The sequence below is a fragment of the Saccopteryx bilineata genome, chromosome 10 (genome assembly GCF_036850765.1).
Source record: "Saccopteryx bilineata isolate mSacBil1 chromosome 10, mSacBil1_pri_phased_curated, whole genome shotgun sequence".
Classification (NCBI taxonomy): domain Eukaryota; kingdom Metazoa; phylum Chordata; class Mammalia; order Chiroptera; family Emballonuridae; genus Saccopteryx; species Saccopteryx bilineata.
The window spans coordinates 19,814,841-19,827,353 of NC_089499.1; the positions used below are offsets into that span (position 1 = coordinate 19,814,841).

At 39.0% G+C, this 12,513-nt stretch overlaps 1 protein-coding gene across 2 annotated transcripts in view; it reads left to right on the plus strand.

Moving 5' to 3' along the window:
• Positions 1-12,513, plus strand: part of GADL1 (glutamate decarboxylase like 1) — a 190,167-nt gene that overhangs the window by 37,625 nt on the left and 140,029 nt on the right. For both annotated transcript variants that reach the window (XM_066244752.1, XM_066244754.1), the window contains exons 4-6: positions 3,249-3,339; positions 6,169-6,275; positions 7,404-7,519. In XM_066244752.1, the coding sequence (XP_066100849.1) occupies positions 3,249-3,339; positions 6,169-6,275; positions 7,404-7,519 (314 nt within the window). The remainder of the gene's footprint in view (positions 1-3,248; positions 3,340-6,168; positions 6,276-7,403; positions 7,520-12,513) is intronic.

The window sequence follows — 12,513 nt, forward strand, 5'->3', positions numbered from 1 at the left end:
ATTATTACTGCTATTTATCATTTCTTATGTTAGTGCAAACTGGCAAGTGACATTTTGATTATAAAACTTGTAAGGGATTTTAAATCTTGATGGCTCAGAATATGGGGAAAAAAGTTCAAGAATGTGTCTTTAATGGAAATAAGAATAAATTTATTTGGAAGATACTTATTAAGTCTAGGCAGTTGGTAATTATCAAATTATTTTAGCGACTCTAGTAGGATCAAAATATAAGAATCTTTAAGAAAGAATAATAAAATGAATACTGTACATGGTAACTTTCTGCTGTGATAGTTTCATAATAATGCTTAACAACTGTGATCTTTGTAAATGCAGTAACGATACCGTTCTGTGCTGAGTACTTTCCAACTGACTGTTAATATCCCATCTACCCAGGGAACAAGTTCTAAAAGTAGGAGAATAACTTTTCAAAATATGCAATTTTCAGGGTGATGTAAAGGTAATCTAGTGCTTAAGACCATACAGGCATTTATGCTTTGTGAATTCTGACACTGAACTAAATTTAGTGGAAGGCACATAATCAAATCCTGGCTAAAAATAATTGGTTTATATTCCCTTGGGGAAAGTCTGGTGTATGTATCAAAAACCCACTTAGCATTTCAAAAGCAGAGATACATATCTTATAATTATAGTGCATGTCAGAAGTGTAGAATGACATTTAATGCAGTAGATTGTTCAGTACACTGGATATTTTCCATAATGTTACCATGGAAATCAATCATAAATTAACACAGAACTAAAAAAAAAAAAAAAAAGTATTAAAATGACTTGTAGCAATGTCTAGTTTTCTTTGCAGGATTAGAGGAAGTTTTCCATGTTTCATTCTAAAAAAGACATTTTCTTTTGATACTTTTTATTAAACCTCTAGTTGAAAGAGGAGAATAATCTAAAACCAAATGCTGGAAGTTGTAATGAGAGGTCACTAACTGAAATGTTTCCAAATACTCAAAGTTGGAAAGAGACCCCCTGCATCCGTGTTTTTGGCCATGCTGCGCTTCCTAATGTCAAGCCAGTGAGCCTGGTGTTTGGTGTGAATAGTCACACTGTGTAAAGCCAAGGACCTTTATGAATCCTTTTATAGGAGGGAAAAAATAGAAAGTTGGAACTGAAGTTGAGTCTTAAAGGCAACTTGCCTTTGAATAAAGTTGAATCAGAAAGTTTATGTAATCTGCATGATGAATCACGTCTTCCTCTATCTATACAATGCCAGTTGCATGACGAAAATGGTCCAATGTGAAAAATAAAAAGGCCACTCATTGCCAGTAGCCTGAAGTGAACCCTTGTTGGTGGATGAAATGTGTGTAAATTTAGAGAAGTTAATACCAATATTTTCAGAGGATAAAGATAGCAGATAGCAGGCCCTGATATTTATATCAGGTCTACCAGAAAGTTCTGTCCGTTTCTATCACAACAGGTTTCGGCACATAAGCACGTTTATTTGGCTCATGTGTGCCCCTCTATTTTTATCACTTAATGTATACATACTGACGTAGCAAACTAACCAAAACAAAGTTGATTCACATTAGTCTTATGTGTGAAGCGATAGTGTACCCATATCTACTGATAAAGTTTATTTATGCCACTGTATTTGATATAAATTTCAACAAGGAAGAAATGCTACAGAAGCATGTAGAAATTTATTGAAAGTGTTTGGTGAAGGTACAGTTAGTTTCTGATAGGACATGCAGAAGATGGTTCGAAAAATTTGAAACAGCTGATTTCGACCTTTCTGATAAGCCACGTTCTAGGCGACCATCTTTGATCAATGACGATGTTGTTAAGACCATGTTGGAGCAAGATCCTTTTCTGATAACATTGGAGATCGCAGAAAGACTTAATTCAGCTCAGCAAACCATTTCGGACCATATTCGGAAGATAGGATTGGTGTGGAAATATTCAAGATGGGTGCCACATGAATTAAGTCAGAAGAATTTGGATGATCGAGTCGTCATATGCACATCTCTGCTTGCTCGGAACAAAATCGAGCCCTTATTGAACCGGATGAGAACTGGGGATGAAAAGTAGATTACCTACGAAAACATTGTAAGGAAAAGGGCATATTGTGAACCCAGAAAACCTAGCCCTTCCACCTCTAAACCAAATTTGACTCTGAATAAGAGAATGTTGTGTATATGATGGGACATTCAAGGACCAATACATTATGAGCTTTTAAAACCAAATGAAAAGCTCAATTTGGAGAAGTATTCTCAGCAACTGGATAATATAAAGACAGCAGTCCAAGAAAAGAGGCTGGCGATGTTCAATAGGAAGAACATCATACTGCATCATGATAATGTCAGGCCACATGCTGCTTTGGGGACTCGTCAAAAAATTGCAGAACTAGGCTGGGAAATTCTGTCACATCCACCATATTCCCCAGACTTAGCACCCTCCGACTATCACTTGTTTTTGTTTTTACAAAATTTTTTGAAGGGCAAAAAATTCAAAAATGAAGAAGATATCAAACAAACACTGGTTCAATTTTTCACATCAAAAGATAAAACGTTTTTCAAAAATGGGATATACAAATTGCCCTCACGCTGGCAAGAAATCATTAATAATAATGGCAATTATACATCTTATTTAATAAAGTTTATTGACGGTAAGAAAAATTTGTATTTTGTTTTATTCCAAAAATGGACAGAACTTTCCAGTAGACTGTATATATGTACAGTGTTCAAATAACCCATTCTTGAGGGTTTGGGTCATTGTTGTAGACAGAAAGGAGCAGGCAAGCCAAAGGTTATGAAAGATTGCTCAAGTTTTTCTCAGAAACATAGTATAATTCATTAGAAAAGGCCAGGAGGTGGGTCTTTCACATTTGTTTTCTATATGCATGATTAGGTTTTGAATGCTTTTTGAAAAATTAAGGTGTAATTTACATTCACTACGATGGACAAATCTTTCATTCTCAGATCGATGAGTTTATATTATACATATATGTATGCAAGTAACATCACTCAGATAGCAATAAAGACCATTCTCAGCACCTAGAGGGTCTGCAAGAGCCTTTTAATCAAATCTCCTTCCCAAAGGTAGCCAGAATTCTAACTTCTATCTCCACAGATCATCTTTGCCTGATATTTTTATGTCATAGAAGTGGAATTGTATAGTATATACTTTTTTACTGTTTAAAAGATTCACTTATGTTATTGCTATGCAGTATCAATAGTTTTTTTTTTCTTTTTTGATTGCTATAGAGATGAATAATACTCTGTTTAAATTTACAGACCATCCAAGGTTTTTCAACCAGTTGTATGCTGGACTTGACTATTACTCCTTGGTGGCCCGATTTATGACAGAAGCATTAAATCCAAGTGTGTAAGTATCATACTGAAATTGTACACAATGTAGATTAGAAATGTTGTTTTTTTTAAGTAGGTGAAATTTTATTTCATGCATTTCTAGTTAATGGTTTTATTTGTGCAGGGTCATCATAAATAATGGAGTAGTCTTATGACAGTAGCATCCAAAGAGCTGTTGGATTTGATAGCAGTTCTGTGAGAGGGTAAGGCAGGTGTTATCTTCACTTACCAGATGAGAACATTGAGTAAGCAACTTTTAATTTATTCCTGTATGAAAAGCCAGGTCTTTGCCAAGTCCTGCACAGATACTTTAAGTAAAAACAAACCTTGACTTTGCCTTCATGAATCAAAGTATCTAGTGAGGTAGAGATGCTCCAAATTAATCAAAATATGCAAACAATTTAATTTAAAATCTTAATTCTCATGATGCTATAAATATAAATAGAACTTTATTTATTTATTTATTTTAGTTAGGAGCTCTAGTATGTCTTCTCTGAGGAAGTTATAGATAGCTAAGAGCTGAAGGGTGAGTAAAAGTTAGCAAGATGAAAACAGGAGAGATGAGCTCTAAACAAAAGGAACAGCATATACAATACAAAGGCCCTGTGTCAGGAGACAACACGATACATGCTATGAACTGAATGGTCAGTGTGGGTGTAGCTCAGAGAACTATGGAGAATATAATGAAAGATAAGACTGAAGTGAAAGGCCAGAACTGTAGGACCCAGGTGTCCATGTTTGTGAGTTATTCTAAGTACCATGGAAAGCCATTGAAGGATTCTAAATTGTTAAGTGCCATTTGTTTATCGAAAATATCACTGAAATTTTGGAGAAAGGATTGGAGAAGGCCAAATAGGAGGTTATCACCTTATTCAGGTGAGAGATTATAGTAACTTGGACTTAGATGGATAGTGATGGGAACAGAGACAAAAAAAAAACTTTTTTAGAGGATAAAACAGAAGGAACTAGATAACATATAGAATCTTGGAAATGAGGAAACAAGGGAGATTTATGTGATGACACTTGGATTTCTGGCTTTCATAGCTTGGTTGACGGTCATGCCAGTCATTGAGATAGGAAGGGGATGAAGAGGGGACCGGTTTTCAAGTTTATGGTGAAAAAGGCAAGAGCAGCATTCAATTTTCGATTGTAAGCATTTGAGTTTGCAATGACTTTGTGATATCTAAGAGTATATACTTCCAAGCTGAGAGATATGTGGGATGATATTCTGAAAAGAAAAGTATACATTTAAGAGTTGTTGGTGAACGATGGTAACTGAAACAGTGGCAAGGATGAGTTTCCTTAATTAAGTCAGTGGTTCTCAACTCTTTCTTCTCATTAGAATCAACCTGGCAACTCTTTTTTTTTTTTTTTAAATTGAGTCCTGGGTCTCAAACCAGATCGATTAAATCTGAATTTCTGTGGGTATGAGAAGGATGGAGACTCTTTAAAGATAAAAACAAAGCAGGAGACAGAGAACCACTGCTTGTGGCAGTTTATACACATAAACATATATCCTTTTATTCCCCACATTATTGATATGTGTAAACTGGTTTCCTAGCATGGTTGTAAGATAGAACCTAGATTGTGTGTAAAATGATATAATGTCTATAGAGTGCTTGGCCTACAGGGAGATGGTAGTACATATACATAGTAGGTGTTTTGTTTTGTTTTTCTCCTTCCTAAAGTTTTTACTTCCAGATGTTAAAGTAACTGATTAAATCCTGTAACTATAAATCTGAATGTGTCTGCTTAGCTTGCATATTTAGAGTATACATACATTAAGATACAATTTAATGCAATCACTTAATGGTTAGAGAAGGAGCTTATAGATATTTAGTCATCCTCAAATTACTGGGAGAAAGAAGAAACTCAGATTTGGTTACTGTCCCAAATTAGATTCCATGGGAACCTGCTCTAGATGGAATTTAGTGAGCAAGATATTTGTTTATTATGGAATACTTTGGGGATGAACATGGGTGACTGGAGGAGAAGGAAGCAGAAGCTGGCAGAGGCAGGAGTCAAGCTGCCATGCAGGCGCAGTGACAGTCAAGGCGGACCCCATGGAGATCTCTGGAGCCACAGTGACTTTATAGGTTGGCCTAGAGTTGAGACCACATGGCCAGACCTTTAAACCTCCAGTTGGACCAATTATCAGGTGTAGACCACCATAGGTAATGCTGTGACCTTAGGGAAGATGGCCTCCTACAGCTGAGGTCATCCCTAAAAAGGCTGACTTAACAATGCTCTTTGACTACAGCCTTCTAGCCTGAAGCAACAAACCCTTCATTGACAGGGGATCTCCGTGGTGCTTTGCACTAAAACCATCCATAAAGAAAGATGTCCCACAGAGCACTCCCCATCTGTACAAACACAGGAGTGAGGTGTAGGAAGCTGTAATCTAGGATGGGTAGTTTCCACATGGACTATCCAGCGCTATTAAGGTACTAACAGTGGCAACCTGATAAAACCTAGATATCATGACAAAGGTTTTTCTTTAGCTAGCATCCAAAGCATCGTACAAAGAGTACATTGGCCACTGCTCATGACTAAGGCAGAGAATGCAGACTCGCTGCCTTCACCTCTGCCAATGGAATTGAACCTTTTCTGTAAATCAAGACTACTGCAGTAGCTTGATATCCTTGAGGCCACCCGCATTTATCCACCCAGAAGAAGCAGTGTCGCTGACCGTGTGTTTCTCTTTTTCCAACGGATGAATTTCCAAGAGCTCTACCTACAGATCAGCAGCCACATGGTTAAATAAAAAAACTGTGCATTTCTTGGGACACCAAAGGGATGTTTTAACTCTAGTCATAGAAGTGAAGTACTTTTTATATCTATCTAGTTATACATATGAGGTGTCCCCAGTGTTTCTGTTAGTGGAAGAAGCGGTTCTGAAGAAAATGATTGAATTTATTGGCTGGAAAGAAGGGGATGGAATATTTAACCCAGGTAAGTACAATTAGTTACTGCCGTCTCCCTTCCATTATAAGCATCTACAAATGTACGCATGTGTTATATGAAGAACAAGTTTTTGCAGGTTTATACATCACAAAAAGTTGGATATTAGTGACGCTGCTCAGGGAGACTCTAGCTTGTGCCTTTCTCCAGAGTGCTAGTATTTTACATCCATGCTAAATAAATGACATTAATGCTAAACAAATAAGATAGCTACAATTTAGGATTTATACCTAACGTAAATGAATTTACATGCTATTGGGAATTTGGAAGGGCTATAATAAGATTTTTTAGGTTTGGTTTTTTTGGGTTTTTTTTGTATTTTTCTGAAGCCGGAAACAGGGAGGCAGTCAGACAGACTCCCACATGTGCCCGACCGGGATCCACCCGGCATGCCCACCAGGGGGCGATGCTCTGCCCATCTGGGGCGTTGCTCTGTCGCAACCAGAGCCATTCTAGCGCCTGAGGCAGAGGCCACAGAGCCATCCTCAGTGCCCTGGCAAACTTTGCTCCAATGGAGCCCTGGCTGCAGGAGGGGAAGAGAGAGACAGAGAGGAAGGAGAGAGGGAGGGGTGGAGAAGCAGATGGGCACTTCTCCTGTGTGCCCTGGCCAGGAATCGAACCCGGGACTCCCGCACGCCAGGCCGACGCGCTCCATCCACCATTGAGCAAACCGGCCAGGGCCAGATTTTTTAGGTTTTTAAATCGATTTTACCTGAGAAGTTTCCTAAATCCCATTTTACTTTTCCTATAATCCTTTTTTGGGGGGAGGAGGAGAAAAGCAAAGATGAACATATGTTACCATGTTATTGATCAGATGATAGGCAGAAGGAATATGACTAACCTCAGAGCTCATAGGTTGAAACTTTCAGTTTCGAAAAGTTCTGGGATGAGGGAATAGACGCAAACTTCTCACTCTGCTGAGAGTGGAACTGTTAGGAATGAGAAACTAGGCAGCGTGTGAGAGCAACAGGGCGGGAGGCGTGGTGTTCTGATGACTTTCGTGGTGATTCGTCGTTAGACCAGAGCAGCCACAGCCATTGTGCTTTTCCACTGTAGTCAGCACTTAGGGGGCTATAACTTCATGCTATAAATATGCCATTTCAATTTTGTTTTTTGCAGGTGGCTCAGTGTCCAATATGTACGCCATGAATTTAGCTAGATACAAATATTGTCCTGATATTAAGGAAAAGGGGCTGTCTGGGTTGCCAAGATTAATTCTTTTCACATCCTCAGAGGTAAAAAATATATATATGTATTCTTTTTGCTGTCAGACCTAGGTTTTTCTGAGAATGCATTATTTAAGAGGGCTTGTTTGTTTGCGGACGCCTGGTGTGCTTTTATCCTCTCTGTGGGTGACTGATAGACCTAAGTTTAACACCGTATTTCATTCCGCGAGAAATGTGGATGGGTTTGATATTGGCCACCCAATTTTCTACATCACCTTTATGTAAAATTTATAGTCTATAATATTTTCTTTAGGAAAAGAGAACATTTCATTTGAAAGCGCCATCTCTTTCTGTGAATCTCCTGAGTATCTCGTTTATGAGAACTTAGGATGATTGATTCTGATCTCAGCTATGTCATCTGCTCACATCTCCTTGTAAAATTGATTGCTTTGAATGACTAACACAAGGACATTTCAAGAAGAAAAGGATACATTCAATAATAATGAACATCTCTCTCTTTCTCTCTGTCTCTCATGCACATGCACACAATTGGGTGTGGCTACACACAATTGGATATTGCCACAATCCCCTATCTCATGTTCCTTACCACTTAAGTAAGGGGTCTAATTGTAGATAGGTTCATTGGCTTTGAATTAGGTTGCCTGGATTTATTTTCTGTCTCTAGTATTAATCATCTAAGTGACTTTGGGAATGTTGATTAATTCCTCTGTGCCTTAGTTTCCTAATTTACAGAAATGAGCATGTGAGTTAGCTCTTGTATCTAACAAATTATCCCAAAACCCAATGGCATATATATATATATATATATATATATATATATATATATATATATATATATCGCTTACAAGTCTTGGGATAGCTAGGCAGTGCAGCTACTCTTGCTGGGCTCCGTCACTTGTCTGGGGGTTGGCGGGCCAATGGCTGGCCTAGGAGGGGCATGGCTGGGATGACTCCAGAGAGTCCCCTTTGCTCCGCTGTCTCACCCTCCAGCAGACTAGCCCAGGTGTGTTCTTGGGGCAGAGGAACTGGGAGAAAACGGCATGGAAAACATAGTGGGACTCAGAACTGGCACCTTGTCATTTCTCCCTCATTTTGCTGGCAAACTAAGCCATGTCTGGGAACCCAGATCTAAGAAGTGAGCAAATCACCTCTTTAGGCCATTTGGCAAATCACCTCTTAAGCCATTTAGCAAAAGGTATGGATACAGGGAGCATGAACAATTTAGAGCCATTAAAGCAACCCAACAACTGCGCGAGTAGTCACCAGTTAGTGGGCTGATGCAAAGATTGCATAAGTTAATGCTTGTGAAGTAGCCCCTAAAAGATAGACAAAAATATTAGCTATTATTGTTAGTGGGTGGCGAATGATCCAACCTATAATGATGTGGATAGAACAGATGGCACAGTTTACAGGCCATCTTATCTGGAAAAGGTTATGTTTTTTCTTTTCTATTTTTGTGTGATTCCAGGGGGTGCCCCTTCCCATTCCACCGCTGCTTCTTCCCCACATTCCTGGCAGGGACAGGTACAGTGTAGCCTCTGTACCTTCTGCAATAATATTAGGTCTCCGTCAAACATGTCAGACTGGCAAAATCTGAAAATTCTCTGTTATTTCCAGCTGGGCTTTCCTGTTTCTGTTATTTTCCTTCAAGAACAAAAGCTACTTTGTTATTGCAAAAGGACAGAGGTCCCCAGTGGAAGAAAACCTGACACGCCCACATTTTCCTCCTATCCTGTGTGACTTGGTGCTGTGATTAGTTCCGCACTAAGTGTATAGTGTGCATTGGGTATTGGGAGGCATCTGGGAGAAATGATCTAGTCTGAGATTCTTTACTTAGCTGCCCCATGGCCCTTCTTCATGAGACATTGTTTATATAACAAGAGAAGAATACTTGGGAATGTGGACACCTGAGAAAAATACTTGGATATTTGAGATTATTACGGAATAGAGTTTTCCTCTCTGGATTTCAACCCTTGGTATTTCAGTTTGAGGAACCATAGTATATCAGAAATGCAAAGTCCTTCCTGAATTTGAATTCTTATTTTCATGCCTAGGAAAGCTGGTTACATAGGGTCCCTGCTATCAGCTCAGTGCTTTTACCTTTGCATTTTTCATTCTCTATTTGATTTTAAGCCTGCTAGAGTTCTTTTCTGGAGTAAATACCCTGGAAAGGGGGAAGAAATTCTCTAAAAGCCTTGAATAAAGATCATGCTTAGGAAAGATCAGTAGCACAGATGTAGCTAGAAAATGGGAGTAGAAATAAATTGAAACTCCATACAGCTATGAAACAGAGCTAAGTGGTCTTTAGACTCTGGTGAAGCTATCTGTGTAAAAAGAGGTCAAATGTGTGCTAACATGCCAGCAGAAGGGGGAGCCACAAAACCAAGAACGAAATGGGTGATTTAGTCTGCTCGGGCTATTATAACGAGCAAGCAAACAAACAAACAAACGGGCATTGATTTCTCACAGTTCTAGAGGTTGGGAAGTCCAATATCAAGGTGCTGATAGATTTCGTGTCCTAGCTCTCAGACCACTGTGTGTTCACATGGTCTTTCTTTTATTAATGCTTGTGGACAGAGTAAGGTCTCTCTGTCTTCCTCTTTTTATAAGGTCACTGATCCCATGAGAGTCTCACTATCATGATCTAATCTAAACTAATACCATTGCACTGGGGGCTAGGGATTACGCACATGAATTTTGACATAACAATGTGAATTACACAAAGAAATTCCATAACTTCGAACACACTATAACCTTGACTTTGTGTTTGCACCCCATCCATCCAGACACCACTTTGTAGCTCATTCCTTTCCCTGTTCTTCCAAAGAGACTCAGATCACAGCATTTGCATTATTTTAGCTCATATTTTATGACCATCTTCATCATTTATTATAACAAATCAATGCATTATTAGGTAAAAAATAAAGAATCAGAGGAGGCCATGTTTCCTAAATGGCCTTACACCTTGATGTCAGTCTTTTTGCTATACTTTCCTAGTTTTCTTATAGATGTTGGCCCCGTGGTTATTTTCCTGTATTGCTTGTTGGGTGGACTTACTTTTCCAGTTGTTTCACCACCCCGGATTAACCAGAGCAATTACTGTATCTCTGCTTTGGAACGTCAAACGCAAAACAGAGGTACCCACAGATGAAGGCATTTTTGCATACTCAGGTTCTGGCTGTCATTCAGCTGCTGGTAGAGACGAAAAAGATCTGGACAAAGACCCTATACTGTCAAGAAATCCAAGGTAGCGTCTCCAGGTTCAATAGGAACCAAAGAGAAGAGGACTTTCAGGAAAAAGTAATAAATATGTGGTTTGATTAGCAGTTAAATATGAATTCCTTGCATTTATAGATATCCTAAGTTTGTAATTCAGATCATTTGGGAAATCAGCCTGAAGCAGTGTCCACTTGCCACTAAAAAGTAACAGGAGAAAAGAGACTCTTTTTACTCCCAGGCCAGCAATCAGTTGTGCTGGTTCCTCTCTAGCCGAATGGAGGCTGGGGTGAGGCGAGTGAGACGCTAGGGCGCAGGTGTCAGGGTCATGCCGCCTCAGATTTTGCACAGAGGTGCCTTATTCACTCACCCTATTTGTGACCTCTCTACTCAAGACCTGGTTTTGGATATAATCACCGTTATTCTGTGCAGCAAGCAGGTGCTCTTAGGATGCCATGTGGAGCACAGAGGAGTCCATCTGGCCTCCAGCTCTGCTGCCTTATAAACTGAACCAGCTGTGTGCTCTTGGAGAAATACTCCTTTTCCTCATTCCCTAACATATAGTCTGCACAGACCTTGCTCTCCCCACGACCCAGAACCAACTGGAGCAGCACTAAAAGGAGTCCAAGTGTCCACAATATCATCTATAGTGAGGGGGAAGTGATGCTTCACAGAGAAATTCAAGGTCACAGAAAAAAGTTTACAGGAACCAGAAAGGGGAACTTCAGTGCAACCTGCCTTTCATGTAGGCATTTGCTGTTTTAACTTTATAGAAATGAGCACCCGCTGAGATTTTTGCATCTTCTATAGACAAATGAAACCTAGGGGGAGTTTGGGTCTTAGAATGGCTGACTTATCCTCTGCCAGTGATGAGAGCAGCCACCGTTTGTTTCTAAATACAGATGTTACTTCTGAACTCCAGCCTTCTAGGTTTTCCTTTCCTTGAAACTACTTAGCATGTCTGAAGCATTGCCCTTTCTCTCTCTTTTTTTTTCCTTCTGGGGCTCTTTTCCTCTTCTGATGCTTTCTGATGTTTAGACTTCAGTTATGCAAACTGTTTTTAATCTGTCCCTAAGCATTTGAGATCGACATTGAACTAGACTTTGCCCTGAGGTACCTGAAGATAGCTCCACTGAAGCTATTCTTATTTTGATTACCAGTGTTTTATTTATCAGATCTATTGGTTGGGGATAATTTGCAATTTCTAAGGGCAAAGCAAGGTGATTTTCTTTATTGGCTGATGTCAGCCAGGTAGGCTACTGTTGATCACTATGAAATCAATAGCTGTTTGGTTGCCAGAGCCCGTCTCTCTGGTGAGAAATAATTGGCTTTGGTTTTGTCATCTTAGCGATGGTGGACTGATGTAGCCAGCAGAGAATTAATTACATTTTCATGTACATTATTACTGCTCAATGTGCATATGTTCTTGCAACAACATGAAATGAATGCCCCCTATAGGCATTTTGGACAGGTTCTATTTGATATTTGGAAATTAATTATTTAGTATGGTTTCATTTTTCCTGATGGCGTTATTTCCGCATTTATTTTTACAGAGTTAAAATAAAAAGAGCTTCCAATAAAACTCTCTTGACAAAAGAAGAAAAAAAATGACCACATTTGAGGGAATATATCAAGTTAAGTGTGAAGGCATGACTACTCCTTTAATGTATTCATACCTACAAATTAAATTACTGAGGTTTTTTTGGTACAATAATGTCCTTTAGCACCTTCATTTTTCTAGCATGAAAAAGAATTAATTGACCACCTGTCCACCCTAATGTATAAAGACTGACATCTCCAATATTTGAATGCTAATTATTTTTATA